The 27,644-nt window shown below is 34.9% G+C and overlaps 1 protein-coding gene across 19 annotated transcripts in view; it reads left to right on the top strand.

Annotated features, from left to right (window-relative positions):
- The window catches only part of FUT8 (fucosyltransferase 8), a 313,352-nt gene that overhangs the window by 137,980 nt on the left and 147,728 nt on the right, over positions 1 to 27,644 (top strand). For all 19 annotated transcript variants that reach the window (XM_086709517.1, XM_086709522.1, XM_086709521.1 and 16 more), the window contains one exon: positions 14,433 to 14,860. In XM_086709517.1, coding sequence (XP_086565643.1) covers positions 14,658 to 14,860 — 203 coding nt within the window. In that variant the 5' untranslated portion in view covers positions 14,433 to 14,657. The remainder of the gene's footprint in view (positions 1 to 14,432; positions 14,861 to 27,644) is intronic.

Genomic DNA, 27,644 nt, shown 5'->3' with positions numbered 1-27,644 from the left:
TTTTAATTTATTCAGGGCCAAAAGTACAGATGCCAAGGCCAGATTTCTGGACCCGTTTGAATAGTACAAATTAATTGCATCAGTAAACACAAGCTGGTGTGTTATCTTGAGTTAAGGTGAGTGAGATACTCCTGATAGAGACCTCATTAATGTGATTATTTGTTTGCACTTCATAATGAGGAAGATTAATTTCTAAGATATTGGCTGGTTTCAGTGAATTTAAATAGAGTATTTTGTGCTTATGTATTCAGGATGCCTAGCATTTTAAATTCATATGTGCATATACTGTGACCTTACTGATAAGCAATGTGAAAGTTTGATAGATGACTCTGTAAGTAATGAATTAAAATTGAATTTTATAGTCTTAGGGGCTATATGAAAATTTCCTTTTCTGTCCTTCCTTCCCCTTCCCTGCTTTCCCCTCCCCTGCTTTCCCCTCCCTGGCATTCTTACCTCCCTTTTTCCACTTTCTTCCTCCCTCCCTTTATTTTACATTTCAGTTTATTTGGTTTTACCAAGTGCTTTAACATAAATAAAAGTTGATTTCAACTAACATTAAAAGGTCATTTTAATTTATGATACTATTTTTACTTGTTTTTTTCTACTTTTTTAAATTAATAAACACATAATTTTATAAACTGCACTTTTTCCATATATGGAGGCTAGACAGTAAGAAATATTTTAAATAAATTCTGTAACAGTACTTAATTTGAAAATGAATACAGATCAAATGAGAAGACATTTAAAGCGTTGCGTGTTTGGTAACTAGGATTGAATTGAACTCTGTGTGTATAGGGGCTTTTTAAATATTTGTACTTTATAATAGATAACTAGCTTTTCTCTAAAAGTTTTATTTATGTTTCCCTTTATCAACATGATGCCTTTAAAATGTAATAGGTATACTTAACCCCTGCTACATTATGGTAATCATTAATTAAATCTGTTTAAATTTGTTGAATAAATTATTTTACTTTTCTGTTGTAGTTTTCAGTTTTTTACAGTGAATTACTTCAAGAAACAGTCTGTAGTAATAATTTGGTTTTTACTCTTTCCAGGAAGAAAGTAAATTCTTCTAAAGATGATAACCCTCTGAACTATATATTTTATAATAATAATAACTAGTATGTATTTTAATTTAGGGAATCATTATTTTGAATATTTGTGATTATTTCTTTTGTTTTGAGAAAGGGTTAGACTACTAAAAAGATTCAACACAATTTCTCTATGGTTTGTTAATTGTATTACTAGTGATTTGAATCGGTATTTACAGTTTTTGAAATGTATGAGAAATACAATCTTCACGTTACAGTTGGATTGAATTGATTATATCAATAGAATAATTACCTTTGAAATTTTTTATTCAGGAAAGAATGTACAGTGATTTTGCTGAAAAAAAAATATTTCATTGATATCCAAGATGCAAGCACATAATTTAGCCATTTAGTGAATTAGCAGTCTTCGGTTATTGACCTTTGCAATTACATTCACAAATTGGAGACTGTTTAAACTTTCTCTTAAAATGTTTTTCAACTTTATTGAAGCATAATTTGCATCAAGTAAATGTACCCATATCAAGTGTACAGTTAGATGTTTTTTCTCAAATTTATAACTTCATGTACCTGTCATTCCCCTTTTTCGTCAGTCACAGCTTGCTCCTTGGCACTATGTATTAGTTTCTTTGTTCTAAAATTTCATATTAATGTGTACTTTTTTTGTCCCTGGTATCTTTTGCCAGGCATGTTATTGAGATTCATCCATGTTGTTGTGTATATTAGTAGTTTGTTTCTTTTTACTGAATACTATTCCATTATATGAATGTGTCACAATTTGTTTATCCATTCATGTGTTGTAAGATACTTGAATTTTTTCAAAATTTTGGCTCTTATAATAAAGTAGCTGTGAACATTCTTGTTCAAGACTTTGCGTAGGTCTTTGTTTCCCTTTAAGAGTGGAATTGTTGAGTTATATGGCAAAATATATTTAGCTTTTCATGAAGCTAATTTTTTTTCTTTTCTAGAAAAACTTATATAAAATTCCTGTTACATCTTCTGTACATATGTCTGGTAGAATTCACAAATAAAGCCAAATGGGCCTGGTGTCTTCTTTTTGGGAAGGTTTATAAATATATGTTCAACATCTTTAATAGTTATGAGGCTATACAGCTATTCAGAATGTTAATTTTTGATTGAGCTTTGTTTTTGTTTCTTTTAAGAAATTTATGCCTTTCTTCTTAGGCTCCACACCTAGTGTGGAGGCTGCTTATAAAAATAAAGGAACGAAGTTTGCCAGTTTCAGGTCTGGCTTTGTATTTGTTGACACAAAGTTGCTTACCATATTCTCTTATCTTTTTGTAGCATCTGTAGTAATGCTCCCTCTTCCGTTCCTAATATTGGCAACTTATGTCTTATTTTTCTCTCTCCCCTTGATTAGTTCAGCTGATATATTGTTAATTTTATAGGTCTTTTCAAGGAACTTGTATCCATTTTTTTCCTAATGCTTATCTGTTTTATATTCATGGGTAGGGTTTACATTTTGAACCTTTTTACCTATTTCACCAAACTTTCAAATATTGTAATACTTCTTGAAGGATAATGTGGGAACTTCAATACTGTATCTTTCCTTTTTCTTCCTGTCATCCTTTATTATTATTGTCATACATTTTATGACATTGTTATATGTCCCATGATACTTTGTCATAAAAGAATCATTTATTTTAAAATAAGTTAATATGAGGAAGTTTCAATTATACTTACCATACATTTAATATGTCTGTTTAAATCCATTGTTTATGTTCACATATCCAATTACAATCATCCTGAAAAACATCCTTTTACATATATCTTGTAATACATATCTGCCACCTACAAGTTCTTTCAGCTTTTGATTTTTGAAGATGTACTTGTTTTGCCTTTATTTTAAAAAAGAAACTTATTTTGGAATAATTTTAGAATTACAGGAAGTTTGTGAAGAAAGTACAGAAGTTTCCATATATTTCTTGCCCATGTTTCCCTAATGCTAATATCTTACATAGCTTTGGTAAATTGTCAAACTAATAAATTAACAGTGGTGCAATGTTATTAATTAAACTACAAGTCATATTTGGGGCAGTGTCCCTTTCTCTTCTAAGATCTAATCCAGGATACCATGTTGCATTTACTCATTATGTCTCCTTGGTCTTTTCAAATCTTTTGACAGTTTCTTAGTTGTTTCATGATTTCTATGACCTTGATAGTTTTGAAGAGTATGTATGGGTCAGGTGTCTTGTTGAATGATCCTCTGGCATTTTTCTCATTATTAGAATGAAGGTATGGGTTTGCAGATGCATACCTCAGAGATGATGTGCCCTTCTTCAGTACCCTTTAGAATTGTTCCATCACTGTAAAAATTTCCCCTGTGGCCCCTTTGTAATCAGCCTCTCCTTGCATCTTGAATCTCCTTCCATTTTATTGCTGAGTAATATTCCTTGGTTTTATCAGAGTTAAATTCATTCACCTGTTGAAGGCCATCTCAATTTTTTCCAGATTTTTTCTATGATATATAAAGCTACTGTAAACATTTGAGTATTAGATTTTGTGAGAACATAAGCTTTTATACCTCTTGAGTTGATATCTAGGAGTGGCAATCTGGGGTAAGTGTAGTTTTAACTTTGAATCCTAAAACTACTGTAAGAAAACATAGGAGAAAATATATGTGACCTTGGATTTGGGATTGAACTTTTATATATAATATCAAAACCACAATTAGAAAAGAATAAATTGTATTTCATCAAAAACCTTAAAATTTTTGTTGTATGTAAGACATTCTTAAGAGAATGAAAAGGTAAGTTACAGACTGGGAGAAAATACTTGAAAAGTCACATACCTGATAAAAGTATTTGTATCTAGACTATATAAATGACTCTTAAATCTCAACAATCAACAGTCTAATATACAAATGGCAAAAAGATCACAATAGACATTTCACCAAAGAGGATATATGGATGGCAAATAAACACATGAAAACATAATCACATTTCTTAATGTCATTTGTTATTAGGGAAACTGGATGCAAATTGAAACCATACCAAGATACCACCACACAATATTAGAATTGCTTTAAAAAATTCAGAGTCCCAAATGCTGGGAAGATTGTGGAGTAACAGGAACTCTCATTCATTGCTGGGGATAAGTCAGAATGAGCAGCTACTTTGGAGTACAGTTTGGCTCCTCCTCCTCCTCCTCCTCCTCTTCCTCTTCGTCCTCCTCGTCCTCCTCCTCCTCCCCCTCCCCCTCGTCCTCCTCGTCGTCGTCCTCCTCCTCCCCCTCCCCCTCCCCCTCGTCCTCCTCCTCGTGGTCCTCCTCCTCCCCCTCCCCCTCCCCCTCGTCCTCCTCCTCCTCCTCCTCCTCCCCCTCCCCCTCCCCCTCCCCCTTCTCCTTCTAACACACATTTTCCTTATGACACAACAGTCCCATTCTAGGGTATTTACCCAAGTTAAGTGAAACCTTAAGTTCACAGAAAACTGCTTTTATCTTTGAAAATATTTTCACTACATAACAAAGTGTAGTTTTGCCATTTTTTTAATTTTAGCACTTTTTTTTGTCTGATAAACATTTTTATTTATTTATTTGTTTATTTATTTTTTCAATATATGAAATTTATTGTCAAATTGGTTTCCATACAACACCCAGTGCTCATCCCAAAAGGTGCCCTCCTCAATACCCATCACCCACCCATCCCTCCCTCCCACCCCCCTATTTTAGCACTTATAAAAGATGTTCGATTGTCCACTAATTTGTACTTTTTTCTAAGAAGCCCCCTGAAATTCTTTTTACCATGTTTGCATTTTTCTCTGTAATTATTTTTCCCTTCTAAATTATGATTTTATTTGTATTGTAAAATACATTGGAAATTCTGCATATGCTTATGACTAAGCTTATTTTCAGTGTACATTACTTTAAGTTGGATGACAGATTTTGTTCTGAGAAATCCTTTTTCAAGTTGAGTGCCAAAATGGGGAAATGCTGGTAGATTCCTGGCCCTGAAGGTAATGATGTAAATTGCTTTCTTGCAGTGATGATGGATGACTTTTATTTGAGTTTTATACCCAAAAGTTTTCAGTTCATGATGATACAGCTCTGGTGCTAGCTGTGCAGCACCATAATATCTAACCTAGGGTTAGTGCTATAAATTGGCAGCTTTAAATTTTTCTTTTTTATCAAATCTCCTTCAGATTTTTTTTCTGAATATTTTTCTCTTTGGATAATTTTTAAAAATTAACATATAACATTATATTAATTTCAGGTGTACAATATCATGATTTGATATTTGTATATATTATGAAACGATCACCACAATAAGTCTAGTTAACATTTGTCACCATACAGTTGTTAAATTGTCTTTTCCTTGTGATGATATTTTTTATTACACTGTTTTCAAATCCACTGAACTTCTCCTCTGTAGCATCTAATCTGCTCTTTAATCTTTTCCAAGACAATTTTTAAACATTTGATTTTTTTCTTTAGTTATAGAAGTTGCATTTTTTTGTTGTGGTTTTTATTTCTTTTCCAGTTTTCAAATTTAAATCCTGGCATATATTTTTAGTAATTGTTTTAGTTTTCTTGTATGCTATCATCAGCTCTTAGGGGTTTGTTTTAAACTGACTTTCTTCGGAGTCACATTTTCCTCCTTATTGGCATCATGCTAAAAACACAGTTTTATGGGGGTAAAAGTAATTCATAATTTATTAAGCCATATTTCTGTTAATGGGCAGTTATATTTTTTTCCAGCATGGAAATATTGGAAAAATGTTGTAAATGCATTTTGTTCATGTGTTAAAATTCCTGTAGTGGAATTTCTCATCAAAGGGCATGTTCATGTAAATACTGGATATATGATGCCATATTTCCCTTTGCACAATGTATAAGTGTATACATACTTATATTAGTTAAATGAGTACCGATTGATTTTTGAGTTTAGAACACCACCCTCTTACAAACATGGTTCATAGCAGAACAAGTCTTTGTTCTGACCCTTAGTCAGTCAGTTCTGTAGCATATTTTCATGTGCTCATCTTTTGGCCTTAGCAATAAAGTGAAGCCTCTTGAATGTAATTCTTGGAAACATCTGCACATAGTCATATGCTAAAGGAAGTGGCTATTGGTCATTTTCATATTTGTTAGAGATAAGAATAGTCCATTTGACATTGTTATGAATGGTACTGCATTTTTTGTTATTTTTAACAGAATGATTAAACTAGTTCTTTTAGAAATGTATTAGGTGGTATAGTCCATATTCAGTTTCTCACTGTATCACTCAGTATGTTGGTTGCTGCAAGAAGAGGCTTTTATGAGGTTGTTTCTGTTCAATTATTTTCCTTTGCAATTAGAATGCATTAGAATATTACCTCTTGAGGGCAGAGACTTTAGTCTGTCTTGCTCACTGCTACAATCCACTGCCTAGGACAGTGTCTTTTATATGATAGGGACTTATTAAGTATTTTTTGAGTGAATGAGTGATCGAATTACGGTGTTTTATACAGATAAAGTACCTGGTAGATTTGTTCCACGTGTTCTCTATTACAAATGATGATAAGAACCATACTATATATTTTAAAATAAATAGAGCTTAGTATATAAATAACTACACTGAGTGAAGTAACTTATTAGAAGGTAAACTACTAACTGGTGGCACAGGAGAGTTCGTTTCAGAAATGGTCACCATAATGAACAAAGACCTTTGCTCATACCATTTCTCTTATCTCAAATGTGCTCCCTTCTCTGTTGCAACTGTGAAACTTCCTGTCTTTTCAAGATACTAAATTATCTCCTATCTCAGAAAGCCCAAAGATATCTAAATTAGATATCTTATGTTCATCCTTTCTGTTTCATATTTTGAATTACACTTTTTAAAAAATTTTGTCTCCACTATCGGATTTTTCATACTTATTTTTATTTTCTAAATTATTTGTTGCTCTGGAAGAGTCCTGGCTGATACTTAATGAGATGATGGAAGTGTTCCAAATCTGTACCATTCACAGTGGTAGCCATAGGCACAAGTGGCTATTGAACGATTGAATTATGACTGAGGATACATTTATAATTTTAATTCTAATTAAAAAAAAATTTTAATGTTTTATTTATTTTTGAGAGAGAGAACACTGAGCAGGGGAGGGGCAGAGAGAGAGGAGGATAGAGATCTAAAGTGGGCTTTGCGTTGACAGCAGTGAGCCTGATGTGGGTCTCGAACTCACGAACCTGTGAGATCATGACTTGAGCTGAAGTCTGCAGCTCAACCGACTGAACCACCCAGGCTTTCCATTCTAATTTAAATAATTGCATGTGGCTAGTGACAATTGAAGCAGACAGTGCAGCTCTAGGGCTTACAATATACACTTTTAAGTTCTCAGTCTAATATATAATGAGAACTTTACTACAGTGCACTCCCATTTCCTCCCTCCTCTCCTTTTGTGTTTTGTCATCATATATTCTACAGATTTGTAAACCTAGTGATACATTATTGCCATTTGTGAATTAGCTATTTATTGTTATTAAGTTAAGGGAAAATATGTCGTTATTTTCTTTAGATTTTACCATTTTTGGTGCTATTTTTTTCTTTGTGTAGATCCATATTTCTACATAGTATCCTCCTCCTCCTACTTGAAAGACTTCATTTAACTTTTTATATGTAGTGCGGTTTTGCTGGCACAGAGTATTTTTCAGCACCCTCTCCCCCCTTTTCTTCTCCTGGAAACAACTAACTTTTGGGAGATATTTTCACTGGTTGTAAGTTGACCTTCTCCCCACTCCCATTCTCCCCACTATTTTTTTTTTAATGTTTTTAACGTTTATTTATTTTTGAGAGAGAGAGAGAGAGAGAGAGACAGACAGAGAGAGACAGAGAGAGACAGAGAGAGACAGAGACAGAGTGTGAGCTGGGGAGGGGCAGAGAGAGGGAGAGACAGAATCTGAAGCAGGCTCTAGGCTCTGAGCTGTCAGCACAGAGCCCGATGCGGGACTCGAACTAATTAGCTGTGAGATCATGACCTGACCTGAAGTCAGACTCTTAACCAACTGAGCCACCCAGGCGCCCCTCCCTACCCAGTATTTTAAAGAAGTTGCTCCATTGTCTTCTGGTTGACATTGTTTTTCATAAGAAGTATGTTCTTATTCTTTGTTTATCTGTATGTTAAGTTTTTTCCCTAGCTACCTGCAAGATTTTCTATCTTTGTTTTTCAGCAGCTTTGCCTACCTTTTAAATTTATCCTTCCAGCAGTTTTCTTCATTTCTTAGATTTGTGGTTTATCATTCATTCATTTTAGAAAATTCTCAGCTAACATCTTTTAAAATGTATTTTTTGCCTCATTTTTTATCCTCTCTGCAGCTCTAGTTACGTATGTTTCAGATCATCCTCCCACAGCTTTTGAGTTCCTTTTTTTTCCCAGTCTTTTTTTCCTCTTCGGGTTTTATTTTGTATAATATCTGTGACCTCTTGTCATGTTCACTGATTCGTTTTCACTTCTGTCCAGTTTTCTTATAGGCCTGTTTAAGGTCCTCTGATATTTTATTTTTGTTTATTTGGTATTTCAACTGCTGAATCCATTAGTTCATGTATGTTGTCCACATGTATCACAGATTTTTTAATGTTTAGTTATAATTATTCTATATTTTCTGTCTGGTAGTTCTAACAGATTCTGTTAGAATCTGTTTCTAGTTCATTTATGATTCTGGTTCTGGTGTTTGCTTTATCTCTTGAAAATGGTTTGTTACATCTTGCTTTTTTTTTTTTTTTTAATGTCTCATGATTTATGTTGCATGCCAGACATTTTAAGGACAGAGCAGTAAAGACTGAGGTGAATGGTTATGCCCAGAAATGGGCACGTTTCTTCTTTGAGGCTGTTTGTTTATGTATGGATGGGGATGGGATCATTCCAGTCAGTGATTGAATTGTTGTTTTTGCAGTTGTTCCCTTCACTGAATCAGAGACTTAAAACTCTTGCAGTAGTTGAATGCTGCTACCTCATTCTTAGTGTGGGGCCTTGGAGTGCCAAGATTGTTTGCTCAATATTCTAGTACATCCTTAGCCTTTAGCATGTCATTGGATGCCTGCATCACAAGATGATCTCTCTCAGTGTTCTTTGTAATTTTTGATTAGTTGTTGGAGAGTGTGAACTTTATATTGTTGACTGTATTTTGTTGTCTTTCTTGAAAGAATTTGATAGACATTTAATTTACTTTTGGATCACCTTGGTCCTTCTGTAGCTTGTTTTTAAGTTTTGTTATAGCTTTTGTCAGCCTAATCTTTATTCTATGGCTGTAGTCATTAAACTTTTGACTCATGAGCTAAAGCTGGTCGACAGAGTGTTTTTGTATAGCTTTTGAGCTAAAATTGGATTTTACATTCTTAAAGGGCTATAAAGAAATAAAAAATAAAAACAAAAATATATGGTAGAGACTGTATGTGTTTCACATAGCTTGTGATATTTATTATCTTGTTCTTTAGAGACAATTTTCTGATCCCTACTCTACGGCTTACTTAACTTTAACTTCTAAGATGTTTTATTTCTTGGCTTTCTGCTGAATGCCCTAGATTTTCTATGTGGCATTTTCATTTTATATGGGTGGGACTCCTAGGTTTTCCCCTTTATACGATCTCTGAGAGATGTTCATTTTTCATTTACCTAGTATTTAATTTTTCTTTCCTTGATAATTGTTCTTGCCAGCCTTGTGAGACTTCTGCATGTAGAGCCTAGTATCTAGCCAAAGACTAAAGGATCACTTATGCCGATTTTTGGATCCTTTTCTCTGGGCAACTCCCTCCTCTTTGATATACTGACTTGTAGACCCTCTCCCCTTAAACTTTTAAACTGTAGTCTCTATCTTATCACCTCAGGAAGATAGCTGTGCTTTGCCTGGGTTCTCCCCTTTTGTGGGGTGTTCAGTAAATTTTAGGCAAAAGCTGGAGTAATTATAGGGCTTACCTTTGATTGTTAATCTCATCTCAGGCATCACAGTCTTGCCTGACCATTGCCCAATCTCTGAAAACAGTTTTTCTGAATATTTAGGTTTTCTAGTTGTTTACGTGTGAGGGCAATCTAGTACTAGTTATTCTGACATGGTTGGCAGTGGAACTCTGTTTAGCAAACATTAAGAAAAATGGCCTTTACACTTTTAGTATGGTATAAAACTAAGCTGTAAATTGAGTTTAACTTTTATGGTATTTGTAAGATGTGTTAGCAGGATATATAAGAAGATGTGATTAAGATTCAATTGTGTCTGGTATCTGGAATGCCTACTCCGTGCCTTAGACTTTGTACAACTTGCTGTGAACAGAAAGAATAACACATGAACTGAAGACCAGGCATTCAGCCCCAGTATATTAATTATCTATTGTTACATAACAAATTGCCCTAAGACTGAGTGGTTTAAAACAGTTATTATCTGCTGACCAAGAATCTGGGCATGGCTTAGCTAGATCATCTGGCTTATGGTCTTTCAAAAGCCTGAAATCAAAATGTGAACCAAGCTGTAGTCACATCAAAGTTTGACAGGTGCAGGATCCATTTCCAGGCTTACTCATGTGGTTGTTGGCAGATTCAGTTCCATTCCACATGGGCCTTTTCAAATGGCAGCATCAAAGTAAACAAGAAGAGAGAATGTGAGCAAGAAAGAAATATCAGTGTTTTGTAAACTTATCTCAGAAGTGAAATCATATCACTTTGCTGTATTCTAAGAAGCAAGTCACTAGGTCCAGCCCACATTCAGGAGGTGGAGATTACACAGGGCATGAGTACAGGACACCGGGATCATTGGCAGCTATTTTACAAACTGCCTATGATAATATATGGTATATAAATTATACAAAATATTATAAATGAGTCTAAAATAATGTAACAGCATTAACATATGTAGCATAAGAAAAATTCACTAGTGATATGCTAACTGCTTCCCAAGATTATTTTGTTTACGCCTCTTTTAGTATTCTGTGGGAGAGGTAGTATGTATTATATCCATTTTACAGAAAAAGAAATTGAACGTCAGTAAGGTTACCTAGCTGTGATATAGCAGAACAACACTTTAGTCTAGGCTTTGCCTATTCTAGTACCCATATTTTTAATCTCCATATCGTATCAGCATTAAAATAGTATTACCTTTTATTGTGCACCTCTTATGGGCCCAGCATTATAGTAAGTGCATTATATATTAACGCCATCTAAGCCTCAGAGCAACTTTATTAAAGCTCTCAGTTTTACTGATTATATACTTTAGCTTTCAGATTCAAGAAATTACTTTGAAAAATTACATATATATTTTTTTGTTTCAGAGACATTAAGCAAATGTAACCCAAAGAATCTCTGTAAATACAAAAAAAAAAAATCATTTAAATACGCATTACCTTAAAAAAAAAAGTGGTATTCACTAATTAAATAAATTTGTGTAAGGAAGCCTGACACATTTCAATCCACTTAATATCCTGAAAAAAAAAAAAAAATATATATATATATATTCTGCAGATGAAAGGTGGTATGTGAATCTCAAATAAGAATGAATTAATAAATACTTAACCCACTCCTAGAAGAAATCTCAACAAACACTACTATACAAATTTTAGTCAGAAATTAGCTCATGTAGTTAATGTTGAAATCTTTCTTACTAATAAATTTGAAATATTTTCACTAATTTTGAGAAAATCATTTTCTCATGTTTGAAAGGTAACCATAAGTTGATGTTATGGCCTTTTAGACCAATATATTATAATTTTTTAAATATTTATTTACTTTTGAGAGAAAGAGAGACAGATACACGTGTAAGCAGGGGAGGGGCAGAGAGAGAGGGAGACACAGAATCCAACGCAGGCTCCAGGCTCTGAGCTGTCAGCACAGAGCCCAACGCAGGGCTCGAGCTCACAGACCGCAAGATCATGACCTGAGCCGAAGTTGGACGCTTGACTGAGCCACCCAGGTGCCCCGTAGACCAATATATTTTAAATATTTGAGGGTGTCTTGTGAGACATGTGTTGATAATAATAAATCCTAAAGCTTATGGATGTCTTTTATTTTTGAACTGTTTTCCTCATAATAGCACTGTCTTACTTTCTACATTCAGATTCGCTTTCTTAAGTGGAGTATAAAATGACACTTGAGGCTAATGTGCATGAATTGTGTAATATATCATACTACCATATGTCATGTATGATATCCTTCACTCATTCACTTATTTACTCAAAAATTTTATTAGTACTTACTAAGGGTCAAATACTGCTCTAAGTACTTAGGATACATCAGTGAACAAAATGGAGAAATATCATGGAGTTTACATTTTAACAGACATAGTTCATAGTTTAAACAATAGGCAGTAAACACAGTAAGGAAGCAGGCATTCATTATGGATAGGGTAAAAAATTCTATACCAACTTTTAAACCATGCTAAGGAAAATTACATAGAAAACTACTTGATGTTCAGCTTGGCTTGTTTTTTCTGATTTCATGTTTAAATACTAGCCAAGAACAATAAAATTGGGAAGCATTCTCTTCCAAAAACAGAATGCAGGGGTGCCTGGATGGCTGTGTCAGTTAAGCATCCAGCTTTTGATTTTGGCTCAGATCATGATCTTATGGTTCCTGAGATTGAGCCCTGTATCAGGCTCTGGGTTGACATAATGGAGCCTGCTTGGGATTCTCTCTCCCTCTCTCTCTGCCTCTCCCCCACTCACGCTTACATGCTCGTGCGCTCTCTCAAAATAAATAAATAAACTTAAAAAAAAAGTGCAAATGATGCTATTAAGAAAATGACCATGTTTTGCTCCTACAACAATTTTTTTAAAAATGCGTTTATTTATTTTTGAGAGAGAGAGACAGAGCATGAGTAGGGGAGGGGCAGAGAGAGAGACACACAGAATCTGAAGAAGGCTCCAGGCTCTGAGATGTCAGCATGGAGCCTAACATGGGGCTCGAACCCACGAACTGTGAGATCATGACCTGATCTGAAGTCGGATGCTTAACCAACTGAGCCACCCAGGTGCCCCATCTCCTAAAACAATTTTTAATGAGTTTTTACAACTTCTGTGATGTCAATATTACTACGTTGTGAAATGTGGTAACTTAATATTTTGGTTATTTTTGATGATGGTTTATAAGAATTTAAGGTATTTTATGTAACAAGATTTATGTTTCTGTAGACTTCTGTTTCTATTTGAGTTATTATAGTTTTGCTGGCTTTGAAAAATTATAATTTTTAATTGTAATTTTAATAAAATGTTACAGCACATCTTTTTATTGTTATTTAAATGATGTCTTTAGAAAGCTATCTTTTGTTTATCACAGTTATGTTTCTAAGTTAACTTTTGCTATGAAGGGAAAGATTAAAAAAATTAATATCTTATTGGTATAGTTTGGAATTAACTAGACTATATTATGGATTCAGCATATGGTATAACAACAATTTACAATGTTGCATATATTGTCACCCACAATATTATTAACTCAGATTTAATAGCTTCTTTTGTTGACTTACTGAATTAAATCCATACCTTAAACCATCAGTGGATTCATTTTTTAATTTGCTTTTTAACTAGGAAACTCTGAATACCTGTATTTTTCTATATAGCATGAAAAGTAGGCATCATATGACTGATCTTTGATCTGCCTATAATTTTTTTCTTGGGGAAAAAACTGTTTTGTTTCTAAAGGAGATTCTAAGCCAGATGATAAAGTGACAAATGAAACCCACAGCCACGCCTGAGAAAGTATGTGCACTTATAATTAAGATGTAACAGTGACTAAGATATAATTGGTATAGGCTTATGTTGCAGTTATTGGTATTTTTTAATAAATTGAGGAACGGATAATCTAGCCTAATCTTTATGAGCCTTTGCTTGTGATATATGGAGTGGTTACCTGCTGCTTAATGGCTGTGATAACCTTTGCTTATTAGCTAACATACACATCACTTTTAGAATTTATCAGTGACACTCTGCCTGTCACCTGCAGGGTTAAGTAGTATAAAGGCAGTTGAGTAGTGAGATGGAGGGGGATGGAGTCAAGATCTTACAGGAATGAATTCACTCATACACAGAACATGTTTCTGTTTGAGTTAATGGAAACATTAGACCAAAATATGTAGTTGAATACATTTTGTTTGGTTTTGATTGCTTATTCAAAGATACAGTTTTTTGATCTCCATATATGATCTATTGACAATGGTGTATGAAGGAAAAGTGATGATGGCACTTAGAGGACTTTCAAGCTTAGAGCTAATTAATTAATCTGGTAGAGCCCTAGTATATATACATAGTTGATTTAATAGGCAGATATGAAAGCTTTTGCCTTTTACTTATTATTAGGCAGTTAGGTTATCTGCCAGTCAACACCAGAGTGTTTCCTCCAACTCCATGAATCTCAGCATATGCTATTTTCCATATCCTAAATAATTTAAATACGTTTCTTACTCTTTCCACAGCATGTAGAGTCCATGAAGCACAAGACAGTAAAGCTTCTTACTCATACCACCAGGAGGATCTCCTTGAAAGATTCGCTACAGGACTACCAGAGACACAAATTCTCTGAAGCATGATGTGTTGAAACAACAAAAGGCTACTGCTTACGCACTAGCTACAAACAGACTTAAGATGTTTCCAATTCTTTGAGCTCCGGGAAGCCAGGGGAGTGAGTTGAAGATCTGAAAATGCGGCCATGGACTGGTTCCTGGCGTTGGATTATGCTCATTCTTTTTGCCTGGGGGACCTTGCTGTTTTATATAGGTGGTCACTTGGTACGAGATAATGACCACCCTGATCACTCTAGCCGAGAACTGTCCAAGATTCTGGCAAAGCTTGAACGCTTAAAACAGCAAAATGAAGATTTGAGGCGAATGGCTGAATCTCTCCGGTAGGTTCTGAAAATGAAGGAAGAATGATGAAGTATTGTACTTTGTTTTTTAGTTTCAGGGCTTCATTCATCGATTAAAAAATACTTAATGATTTTTTTAAACTGTTTTTGTAAAAATTTAAATATTTTAGTGAGATACTTTTTATACCAATTCTATATGAATAGAGAATTTCTCCATAGTGTCAAAACTTATTTTGCACATAGATTTTAATATAGAAAAACGATGCCATTTAATTTATGTTTTTATACTTCATTTATAGTTGTCTTCAGCATTTTGAATAATTTTGATACATTAAATACAAACTTTGTATGATTTAAATTAGCACATATTAAAATTTTTATTATATGGACTATAACAATGACATTTATAATTGGGAGGCTGAGTCAGTCTAAATATAACTTACTAAAATGAAGAAACAAAAATTCATCATTAAATAAAACAACTGGGGCGCCTGGGTGGCGCAGTCGGTTAAGCGTCCGACTTCAGCCAGGTCACGATCTCACGGTCCGTGAGTTCGAGCCCCGCGTCAGGCTCCGGGCTGATGGCTCGGAGCCTGGAGCCTGTTTCCGATTCTGTGTCTCCCTCTCTCTCTGCCCCTCCCCCGTTCATGCTCTGTCTCTGTCTGTCCCATAATAAATAAAAACGTTGAAAAAAAATTAAAAAAAAAATAAATAAAACAACTGGATCTGGAACTTAGGGAGTTGTTATTGTTGCTGCTTCTAGTCAATTAAAAAATGTGCCATGTATGTTGGAAGGCATCACCTGTTAGGAAATACAAAATCTTGTATTTTCAGGGAACAAATAATTCCTAAATTCTAGTTTCTCTTCTTTATATATGAAGGTGATTATGTGTTTAGTGCCTGCTGTCTCTCAGGCTAGAATTTGAAGATTTGAGATGAAGAGTCATTACTCTAGAGTTGGTAATTGACCCTAAGAGAGGTAGTGTAGAGAAAAAGAGGACAGAATTCATTCCCTTTTGGGAAAGATACATTGAGGAGTAGAAGGTGAAAGCATCCTACTGTGCATAGAGCCTTCAGAGCAGATGGGGAAGGAGAGAGGGAGAATGCTAGGGTGTGGAAGCTGAGTAGCAGTCTGTGAAAAAACAATGTAGTTGGCAGAGTCACATGCTTTTGGAGCTTGAGGGAAGACTTCTATGGTTCTCCGATTCCCTTACCTCCCCACTGCCACTGCCCGTGCACTCTTTGGAACTCACTTCTTTCTCTCAACTTTTTTCTTCACCATAATATTATTTTTGGTCCTTTTATGTTCTATGGAAGAAAATGCTAGGTTTTAAGAATTTTATACAATGAATGAAAAATTATTCCTGTCATTTGTAGAAGTAGTACCATGCGGTAAAATACAAAGTAATTAAGGATTAGAAAGTGGACAGAGAACTTCTTGCATTTATATATCCTTTTATTTCCTTTTGGGCGGGAGCCTGGGAGTATCATGGAGAGGTGATCTCTCAATAGAGTCTTACTCAGTCATTTGTTATGAGAATCAAAGGTTGATAATTTAGAGGTTAATAATAATAGCTGTCATTTATCAAGTTTATCATGTGCCAGGTACTGTGCCAAGGGCTTTGCTTGGATTATCTCATTAAATTTCATAAATTTCTTTATGAGATGCCGGTACTATTTTTATAACCATTTTACAATGAGGTATGAAAGGGATATTAAGTAATTTAATTTTTCCCAAAGTTGTACTTTCCACAAGTGGTGGAGCTTACTTTGCTTCCTAGCAGTATGACCTGGAAGCCTGGACTCTGATGAAATGTGTTGCCTCTGTGACTAGAAACCAGAGAGAAGTCACTGATTCAGAAATCTCAACTAAAATCTCATGTAGGAGATCGCCAAGAGTAGATGCTGGGCTAATTGATTTTGGGATATGCTTTGATTGTAGTAAAATCTTATTCTACATCCTGGGAATCATTGCTCCTTGGAAAAGATTTTGCTTCTTAACAATTTAGGCTCATAAATAATTGATTATTTTTCTCCTCATTCCAACTTCAATACTGATACTTCAGCTGGTTTATTTCTGACTGCCAAGTATTTTGTTTGTATTGCATGAAAGAAAGCTTGCCTCTAATAATAGTTGTTTCTTCTTTGGAGTGATCTTTGGGTTTTGTAAGCCACTTTATTTATATTCATTTGTGTTGAAATTAAATTCTCAACTACTGTGTTCAAATGTAGAGACAACTAAGAGCTGAGACAGTACGTCATGCTTTAATATTGTAAATATAATCTGAAAACACGGTTTGAGTTAGTTTTTATAGAGAGAGCTGTAATTTTAGGAAAATAAATAAGTAATTATTTTCCCTCATTAGGAACAAAAACCTCCTCAGGTCTTTCCATCAAGGGGACATTTGTGTTTTAGCCAGAGGGATTCCATTTTAGAAACCCTGGCATAAAAGGAAGAACAGTAGATGTGCTACTGGTGTTGGTGTTTTTTCCCTCTCTCATTGTAACATTTTGTACCCAATTTGCTATGTCTTTTCTTATTAAAAAAAAAAAAAATGTGTTCATAAGCTAGACCAAAAAGGAGTAATTCATATGTCTGTAAAACTAGGTCATTTCTTTCAAATGAGGCATATGGATTGGGTTTGGAAAGCAACTCAGAAGCTTGAAATTACAATTTTTAAGATTTAGGACACTAGTTTTAAAACCATCTAACCAGTTCTTCAGCTAGAATTTGATAATTTTGTTGATTGTACTACATATTTAGGAAAATAATTTAAAAATCATTATTCTGAGGGGTACAAATGTTTATGCACAAAGTTTGGGAGGTTGGGGTGTGTGTGTGTGTGTGTGTGTCTAATTCTGACTTATTGATGAATAATTTTTATACATTAAAATTCTTTTTTTTTTTTTTTTTTTTTAGCACATAGGTGTATGAGTTATGGCAAATACTTACAGTCGTGTAACTACCACCACAATTAAATTATAGAAGAATTCTACCTCCCACCAGAATTCTGTTGTGCCCATTTGTGGTCAAATTCTAGCCTTACCTTCTGTCCCTAATACCCACTGATCTATTTTCTCCTGCATTTTATTCTGTTCCTAAGTAGAATAATGTGGTTTGTCTCCTTTTGTATCTTTTTTTTAAAAAATTTTAAAAAATGTTTATTTATTTTTGAGACAGAGAGACACAGAGCATGAACAGGGGAGGGTCAGAGAGAGAGGGAGACACAGAATCTGAAGCAGCCTCCAGGCTCCGAGCTGTCAGCATAGAGCCCGACGCGGGGCTCGAACTCACGGACTGTGAGATCATGACCAGAGCCGAAGTCGGATGCTTAACCGACTGAGCCACCCAGGCGCCCCTGTATCTTTTTTTTTTTTCATTTAGTATAATGTACTTGGAATTCATTAATGTTATTGTGTGTATTGGTAGTTTTTTTTCTTTTTCCTGAGTATTATTTTAATTCCTTTTTATTTTTTTATTTAAAAAAAGTTTTTTTTTCTAATGTTTATTTATTTTTGAGAGAGACAGAGACAGAATGCGAGTGGGTTAGGGGCAGAGAAAGAGGGAGACACAGAATCTGAAGCAGCCTCCAGGCTCCGAGCCATCAGCACAGAGCCCGGTGTGGGGCTCGAACTCACAGAGTTGTGAGATCATGACCTGAGCCAAAGTCAGACGCTCAACCGACTGAGCCATCCGGGTGCCCCTTAATTCCTTTTTAATACTAAGTAGTATTCGACAGTATTGATGTATCACAGTATTGTTGTCTTTTTTTTTTTTTTTTTTTTTTTTTTTTGATGTATTGACCAGTTAAAGGATGTTAGGGTTGTTTTTGTTTTTGGACAATTATGAACAAAGCTGTTATAACATTTGCTCTATAGCTCTTTGCAGGAACATAAGTTTTTATTTCTCTCGGGTAAATATCTAGGAGTGGGGTGGCTGGGTCATTTGAGTGCATTTTTAATTTTTTAAGAAGTTGCCCAAATGTTTTCCAGTTTATCTGCATCGTTTTGCGTTCCTACCAATAATGCTTGGGAGTTCCAGTTGCTCTCACTTTTAGCACTTGCTATTGTTAGTTATTTTTATTTTAGCTGTTTTAACAGAAATGTAGTATTATCTCACTGTAGCTTCAACTTGCATTTCTTTTTTTTTTTTTTCTTTAATGTTTATTTATTTTGAGAGAGATACAGAGCACTAGTGGGGGAGGGGCAGAGAGAAGGGGAAAGAGGAAGAATCGCAAGCAGGCTCTGTGCTCTCAGTGCAAAGCCTGATGCAGGCCGAACTTATGACCTATGAGATCATGACCTCAGCCAAAATCAAGAGTCTGATGCTCAATGGACTGAGCTACCCAGCTGCCCCTCAGTTTGCATTTCTACCATGGCTAATGATGTTGAACATTTTTTTCATGTGCTTAATTGCCATTCTTCTGTGAGGTGTCTGTTCACATTTGTTACCTATTTTTTAAAAGCTGAGGTTTTGTATTAAAGTTTGTTTTCTTATTGCATTCTTTTTAAAAATTGGGTTTATATACAACATAAAATTATGTGTATACACACACACACACATACACACACACACACACACACACACACACAAAAACATGTATGTAATATAAGATAAAGTAAAAACCCAGTGACTTAAAACAAAATTTCATTAATTTAAGTTGTCCTCAACTGGGTTGTTTTTCTAATCTGGGGTTGCTCTTGTGGTTGCTACATTGTGGTAAGGCAGTCCAGATGACCTCACTCATTAGCTGGGGCCGTCAGTTGCTCCCTTCCATGTAGCTTTTCCAGCAGGATAGTCCAGGTGTCTTACATAGTAGTGTTCCAAGAGGGCAAGAGCAGAAAAAGGCCAAGTATCCAAAGTCACACAGTGTCCCTTCTGCCACCTTCTACTAGTGTATGCAAGTGAAAGGGACACTCCATATTCAGGGCAGAGAAAGAGGAACTGTAGAGAATGTGTAGCCATATTTAACCCACAATTCTCCTTTCCAGAAGTACTGGAGTAGGTCAAATCATCGTGGTTCTGACAGCTAGAGTTTAGTTTAGACTTTGTTGGTAGTAATAGGGAGGTACAGTTGGAGTTTTAGCAGAGGAATGACACATTGAAAATGGTTAAGATTTAGATTTTCAGGTGAATTTGGGGCATGTGCCTCATTGGAATGAAATTAACTAGGAAACATAGTATTAATCTAGACATGAGGTGATACTGACCTAGATTAAATTAATGATTGAATTTTTTGGTTTGGGAACCAATGTACATCTGCTTATTTTCCCATGTTTTCTCTGTGCTCTTACTTGTCTTTCTGCAGACATCGCTTTCTTACTTGTTAATTGCCAGCATGTTAGGTAAATATGTCATAGTCTTTCTTTTAAAAACTTAGAGATCATCACTTTCTTAGCCTGCCATTCTATAGGAATGCCTTTACATGCTTCATGTTTGTTTTATCTCAACCTTTAATAATATGAAATTACTGTCGGTTCACAGAATTTTTGCTTCTTGGAATTTGAATCTGCCACATTGCCTCTCAGTCATGGTTGACATTTAGCAGAAAATACCTAGAAAATTATTGAAACTTGTTCAAAAGCCCTTGAGCAGCGCACCATAAGCAGGCCAGATGTTGCAACTGGACAGAACTTGTAAAATCTAAAGAGCACTTAATTGACAGCTTTCCTTTTAACTTAATTCATTTTTGTTCTAGGTCCATTTATTTTTGAGATTACAACTTTAAGAAAATTCAAATGTGACTTTGTGACCTACTAATAAGGTTGTTTGTTTGATTCAGGAAAACAGAAGAAATTTCTTCTGGAATTTAGATGCTAGCTGTAAACTATACATTTACAAACCACAAAGAATGTATAATTAATTTAGGGATTATCTGTTTTTCTGAGCTATGCAGTAATTTTCCCAGATGGATTAGAGCCAAAGCATGACTCTTCTGGTGGAAAATTTGATTGAGACAACAGAAGTGTGGAACATTGACATGGGTAGAAAGGAAACTGATGGGGTGTTTCATAGGTCATATCTTACTTCTGTTCAAGAAGTTGGTATTAGAAAGTAGGGATGTCTTTGTTCCTGTTGGTTGATTGGAAAATTTGCTCTAGGCTCTCATCTCTGTAACTGCTCATCTCTCATGTAAAGAGTATACTTATATTCCTAGAACAAGTGAATGGGTTGGAATGTATAGAGCACCTGCCATCTACTTGTAACCTTCCCTTATGTATGTGGTTTTCATTTTTGCAACCCTGCATCCATTATTCCTTATGCTATTAAGAGTATCTTATTTTTCCTTAGGGAAACCGTTGCTTCCCTGTGTGAGAATATTTTAATGAGATTTGTGGTCAAGATTCCTAGCCTTTCCAGTCTGACAAACAAATGCTTTCTCCCTGGAATTTTTACTAGCCTTTTTATATATTGCTGGATTAAATTTGCCAGTGTTTTATTTCAAAATTTTTTTGTATGTTAAACAAGACATGTATACCTGTAGTTTTTCCTTCTTACAATGCCTTTTGGGTTTTGGTAGCAAGGTTATGCAGGGAAGTTCTATTCTCTGGAAGGTTTTGTATAAAGTTGGTATTCATTCTATTTTAAATCTTTGTTAGAATTCTACCAGCAAAGCCCTCTGGGTCTAGAGTCTTTTGAGGGGTGTGCAAGGGTTGAGTTGGGGAGTGAAAGAGGATATGGGAAGGTTTTAAATTCTGGATTTGATCTTTTTAATAGAAATTGGACTCTTCATATTTTCTATTTTTTCTTATGTCAGTTTTGGTAAGATATGTTTTTCAAGGAATGTGTACATTTTATCAACATTTTCAAATGTATTGACATAAAGTTGTTCATAATGACTTTTTAATATTCTTCTCCACACCTGTGGTACCTGTAGTAATGTCCTTCTTTTCATTCCTGATACTGATTATTTTTGTTTACTCCTTTTATCTTGCTAAGAGTTTATCATTTTCATTTACCGTTTCCAAGAATGAGTCTGGTTGTTTTTGTTTTGTTTTGCTTTTTTCTCTAATGATATGTTTGTTTTTTTTCTATTGATTTCTACTTAGTTTGATAATTTCTTACATCCTCTATTTTTTGTGGGTTTTTTTTTTTTTGCTGTTGTTTTTAAAGCTTTTTCAGAAAGAATTTTATATCATTGATTTTAAAACTTGCTTCTTTTCTGATATATGCCTGGCGAACTTTAAATTTCTCTCTAAGCACCAATTTTAAGTTGCATCCCATAAGTTTTGACAATGTCCTATCTTAATTGTAATTAAAATAATCAAAAATTTAAAAAATATTTTCAAATTTCTATTGTTATTTTTTTCTTTGACCCACAGGTGATTTAAGAGTATGTTGCTTAACTTCTAAATGGGGAACTTTTTTCCTTATGTCCAACTGAGAGTGATTGAATGTGGCAAGAGTAGGATGATAAAAGTTACTTTACGTTACTACACTATGTATATGATTATTTTGAATTTGCCTTTATTGTAGTGTTGGGTTTTTCGTGTAATTATATGTATACATATGTAATCTTTTAAACATGGACATTGATTTAAATTAAGTGTAAATGCAGAAAGTTCCCATTGTGAATGGTTTATCCTTTTGTTCATCTAATGACAAATTATCACTGTTGATTTGGAAACAGATATTTTTGATGAATACTTTTTAATTCAGTTTTCAAAATATAGATAAAAAAACAACCAGAAGTAGTCAACAGTTGAACACAAACAAGTAAGTATAGCTTTCATATGAATAGTCACAGACTATTCAAGTGTGAATTAAATTTGGCTACCTTTTTACCAGTGATTCTTATAGTAGCTCACTTGCTGAAGATGGTTGGCTCTCTGGGGTTTTGTGTGTGTGTTTGCTTGGCTTTAAATGGCAAACTATGCCTAATGGAAAATCCAGCCCTCGCCACCTCTTTGTTGTTGTTGTTTTCTTTAATGGCTCCCAAGCAAAGAATGGTTTTACATTTTTATTTATTTATTTTTTATTTATTTTGAACACTTGTATGGCTCCCTCTCCACCTCCCTCCCTCTCTCTCTCTCTCTCTCTCTCTCTCTCTCTCCTCTCTCTCTCTCCCTCCCTCTCTCTCTCTCTCTCTCTCCTCTCTCTCTCTCCTCTCTCTCTCTCTCTCTCTTTTAAATTTATTTATTTAAATTCAAGTTTGTTAACATACAGTATATATTGATTTCTGGAGTAGAACCCAGTGATTCATCACTTGCATATAACACCCAGTGCTCATCCCAACAAGTCCCCTCTTTACTCCCATCACCCATTTAGCCCATTCCTCTACCTACTTCCCCTCTAACAACCTTCAGTTTGTTCTCTGTCTTTAAGAGTCTTTCTCTTCTTTTAAAAATGTTTCATTTATTAAAAAATTTTTTCTAATGTTTATTTTTGAGAGAGGGACAGAGACAGATGTGAGCGGGGAAGGGGCGGAGAGAGAGGGAGACACAGAATCCCAAGCAGGCTCCAGGCTCTGAGCTGTTAGCACAGAGCCCAGTGCGGGGCTTGAACCCATGAACCGTGAGATCATGCCCTGAGCTGAAGTCGAATGCTTAACTGACTGGGCCACCTAGGTGCCCCTAAAATGTTTTGTCTTTGAGAGAGAGAGGGAGAGAGAGCAAGCATGTGTGTGAGTGGGGGAGAGGAGGCAGAGAGAGAGACACACACACAGAATCCCAAGCAGGCTTCAGGCTCTGAGCTGTCAGCACAGAGCCCGACGCAGGACTCAAACCCACAAACCGTGAGATCATGACCTGAGCCAAAGTCGGTTACCTAACTGACTGAGTGACCCAGGCTCCCCTGTCTTTAAGAGTCTTATTATGGTTTGTCTCCCTCTCTGTTTTTATCTTATGTTTCCTTCCATTCCCCTATGTTTATCTGATTTGTTTCTTAAATTCCACATATGAGTGAAATCCTGTGATATTTGTCTTTCTCTGACTGACTTATTTCACTTAGCATAATACACTCGTTCCATCCAGATTCTTGCAAATAGTAAGATTTCATTCTTTTTGGTTTCCAAATAGTATTCCATTGTATATGTATACCACATCTTCTTTATCTGTTCATTAACTGATGGACATTTGGGCTCTTTCCATCATTTAGCTATTGTTGATAGCACTGATACAAATATTAGAGTGCATGTGCCGCTTTGAATCAACATTTTGGTCTCCTTTGGATAAATATCTGGTAGTGCAATTACTGGGTTGTAGGGTTTTACATTTTTAAATGGTTGATGAAGAAATAAATTCCAAGGAGAACATGCAACAGACGCCATATGTAGCCACAAAGCCTGAGCTGTTTACTATCTGGCCCTTTATACAAAGTTTGCTGATCAAAAGTTTGTGTGAATAAGGATGTCCTGATTTTTAACTCTTGTGTCTCTTAATCTTTGAACTGTTATGCATGTTGCATGTGAGTTATTAACATGCTCTTAAGTAAGTCAGTGTCCAATTATTGAATCATTTTTATGTTTTTGTTTACTTTAAGTCTTTATATACTTACTTTATACCTTTGATTTCCTCTTGTTTTATACTTGCTACACTGTGTTCACCTATTCCATATTTTCATCAGTCTGCTTTCTTGGAGCAGCTTATATTTAGAACTGAAATGGGTTTTATGAGTAAGAGATTGAATATATTTAGAAAGAATAGTCTGGTGAAATGAATGCAGTGTGAGTTTCTCAGATTTAGATTTGAACCTCAAGTATACTACTTACTAACTGATCTTAAAAAAGATTTACAGTCTTTCTGATCTTCAGGTTTTTCACTTGTAGAATGGCAGTAACAGTCTCTATTTTGAAATATTGTTAAGCTTTTAATGAGATTTAAAAGCTTATGGAGAAGACCTCCTTTGTATTAGTAGTTCATCAATAAATAGTAATTTTAGCTAATGGTAGTTGATAATCTAGTTTTAGTTAATGGTAGTTAATAATCTAAAAAGTGCGTGACCTTATATACTTATTGTAGAACTCAGAATACTTGTTTCCATTGTTTTTAATAGAAAGAATTTTCTTATGTCACATATTTAGCACAATGGATTGAAATTCAGAAACCTACATGTTCTTTAGAGTAACTCTTCACCTTGAGAAAATTATTTAACCTCTGTGGGCCTAGGATCAAAAGTATGGAGAAAGTTGATTGGGATAGATGATCACATTTGATAGATCTGTCTGTCTTTGCAGAGATAAAATAGTTAAATACACTAGGTTAAGTGGAAGCATAGAATGGGCTTTATTCCTAATAATTTGGTTCTCATTACTGAATTATATATATGCTTTTAGAAATGGGAATTATAACTCCCCATCTTAAGCTTTATTTAAAATGTAGGAATTTTAGTTATTGATTATCACTGCCTAAAAGGTCTCTAGGGAAGAATGGATCATTCTTTTTTTTTTTTTAATTTTTTTTTTTTAACGTTTATTTATTTTTGGGACAGAGAGAGACAGAGCATGAACTGGGGAGGGGCAGAGAGAGAGGGAGACACAGAATCGGAAGTAGGCTCCAGGCTCTGAGCCATCAGCCCAGAGCCTGATGCGGGGCGCGAACTCACGGACCTCGAGATCGTGACCTGAGCTAAAGTAGGACGCTTAACCGACTGAGCCACCCAGGCGCCCCAAGAATGGATCATTCTTTGAGAAAGGTGTCACATAAGAAAAATACTGAAATCTTAACTCAATTGAAAAAATTTAAACTTTGTGTTTGAATTATTTTCCATATATTAATGCTATAGAGGAGTGCCTGGGTGGCTCAGTCAGTTAAGCATCCGACCTCAGCTCAGGTCATGATCTCAGGGTTGGTGAGTTCAAGCCGCGCATTGGGTGAGCTCGAGGCCTGCTCCAGGTGAGCTTGAACCCCAGTCCGGTTTCTGCATTTTCTCTCCTTCTATGTTTCCCTCTCTCTCTCTCTCCCTCTCTCTGCACCTCATGGGATTCTCTGTCACTGTCTCTCACTCACATGCTCTCTCTCTCTCTCAAAAACTAAATGAATAAAAACTTTATAAATTCTATAGAGACAAAGTGAATTTTAAAATGTATGAATATTTGAGTTTAGGGCTGGATTAAACATTCTTTACATATTATCCTTTATTGTTTTATCCTGGTATTATGGAATATTTGATAATAGTTCCAAGCTCTTCTTGATAATTGAAGATAATAATAGCAAGAAATATGGCTATAGTCATCAATTTCAGTGTCACCTGATTTATATAGATGGTACATAATTTAGTAGTTGTTTGGAAAACAACTTTCTGGGCTCTTATATTTCTTTTGGGAAGACTTTTGTTTCATTGTGAAGATGTTTGCTTTATTTTTGAGATTGTCATATTGACATTTTATAATTCATTCATTTAAAATCATGAAAAAATGGTTGTTTAGTTTCAGAGATTAATATTCTAGACAAAGCTGTCTGAAGAGTAAATATAAAAAGATTTGACATAGTGAGTTTGTGAATTACAATGGCTAGAAGAAAGTATAGTATAAAATAGCACACTGCTTTTCTTGTTGTTGCTGGTTCAAATAAGTTTGATTTTAATCTAGTGGTTTGTTCTTTTAAACTGTGCAAAAGGTGTTGCTTGTCAGAGATGTTTCTCATCAGAAATGGCGTAAGAGACTCTAATAAGGTTTAGAGAGAAACTGAGGTTACCCTAATAAATGCAGAATGCTAAATCTGCAAATAAATAAAGACAAAAGGGACATTCAGAAGTACAGTTTAATATTAATTCTCATTTGTATTCATTAGCACTTCAAAAATATTATCTTTCTTACCACATGATATGTACAGAGGCTAAGTGACTTAGTCATTTTTCTGCAAGTCAGTGGCAGAAGCAGAAATAGGATCTTCCAAGGAATTATGAAATTGTATCTAATTTTCAGTATACTGCCAACACTGTCATTTTTTATACCTTTTCAAGTTTCTCTTCTTTTAAATATTTACACAGGACATTATGTTTTTACTAGCCTACCAATAATGACCAAAATACCCTCTTTCATATTACAGTTACTTCTGCTAATTGTAATCAGAGGTTCCCATATACCAATATTAGAAATGGCCATTTGAATCATTACATCTTCAAATTATATGGATACACCTGTATAAGCATATAAGGGCTATGTTTAATATTTATTGAGCTCAACTATAGTAACAGCTTATAATCTGTATAAATAAATACAAATGGCACATTTGACACAAGTTTGCTATGATCAGTACTTGTGTTTTATGTGGGTCATGGATCTATGGGAAGAAACCACATGCTGTAAGATTAGCTTACGTTCCCTATTTGGTCAATCATACATAAGCTTATTAGAAGTGGTGTGGCCACATGGAGTAGGAATAGATGTAATATGTCTAAATGTAGCTTCCCTTGGCCCTTTAGAGTCCCTGATGGTCCCATAAACTGCCTGTGCAATTGTCTACACAAGGTATTGTCTTGCTAGCTCTAGGTCTATTTGCTGTTAATACTGTAATCCTTTTATACCTGGAACTAATGTCACCTTTTTGGAAGAATGTATACAAACAATCTATGCATTTCCATTTAAGGGTATATGTACGCTTTAAGATCTTAGACGTTCTTGGCCACACCTAACATCAGTAAAACCCTATTCTGATCCTTGAGAATAAAACAAAATTCATTTCAAGATATCTTCAATAATAAATATGACTCTGGCTTCCCAGCATTTTGGAGAGTACATCTCCCTACAGTACTGTTAGCGTTACATACTCTACACACACACACACACACACACACACACACACAACACATGCGCACACGCATACATAGAAGATTGGTTGCAAAGTAACCTAAGCCAGTTGATCGATCATTATTATTTTATTT

The sequence above is a fragment of the Puma concolor genome, chromosome B3 (genome assembly GCF_028749965.1).
Source record: "Puma concolor isolate L17-30 chromosome B3, mPumCon1.1.hap2, whole genome shotgun sequence".
Classification (NCBI taxonomy): domain Eukaryota; kingdom Metazoa; phylum Chordata; class Mammalia; order Carnivora; family Felidae; genus Puma; species Puma concolor.
The sequence above is the reverse complement of the archived record's forward strand: the minus strand, read 5'-3'. Positions and strand labels throughout refer to the sequence as shown.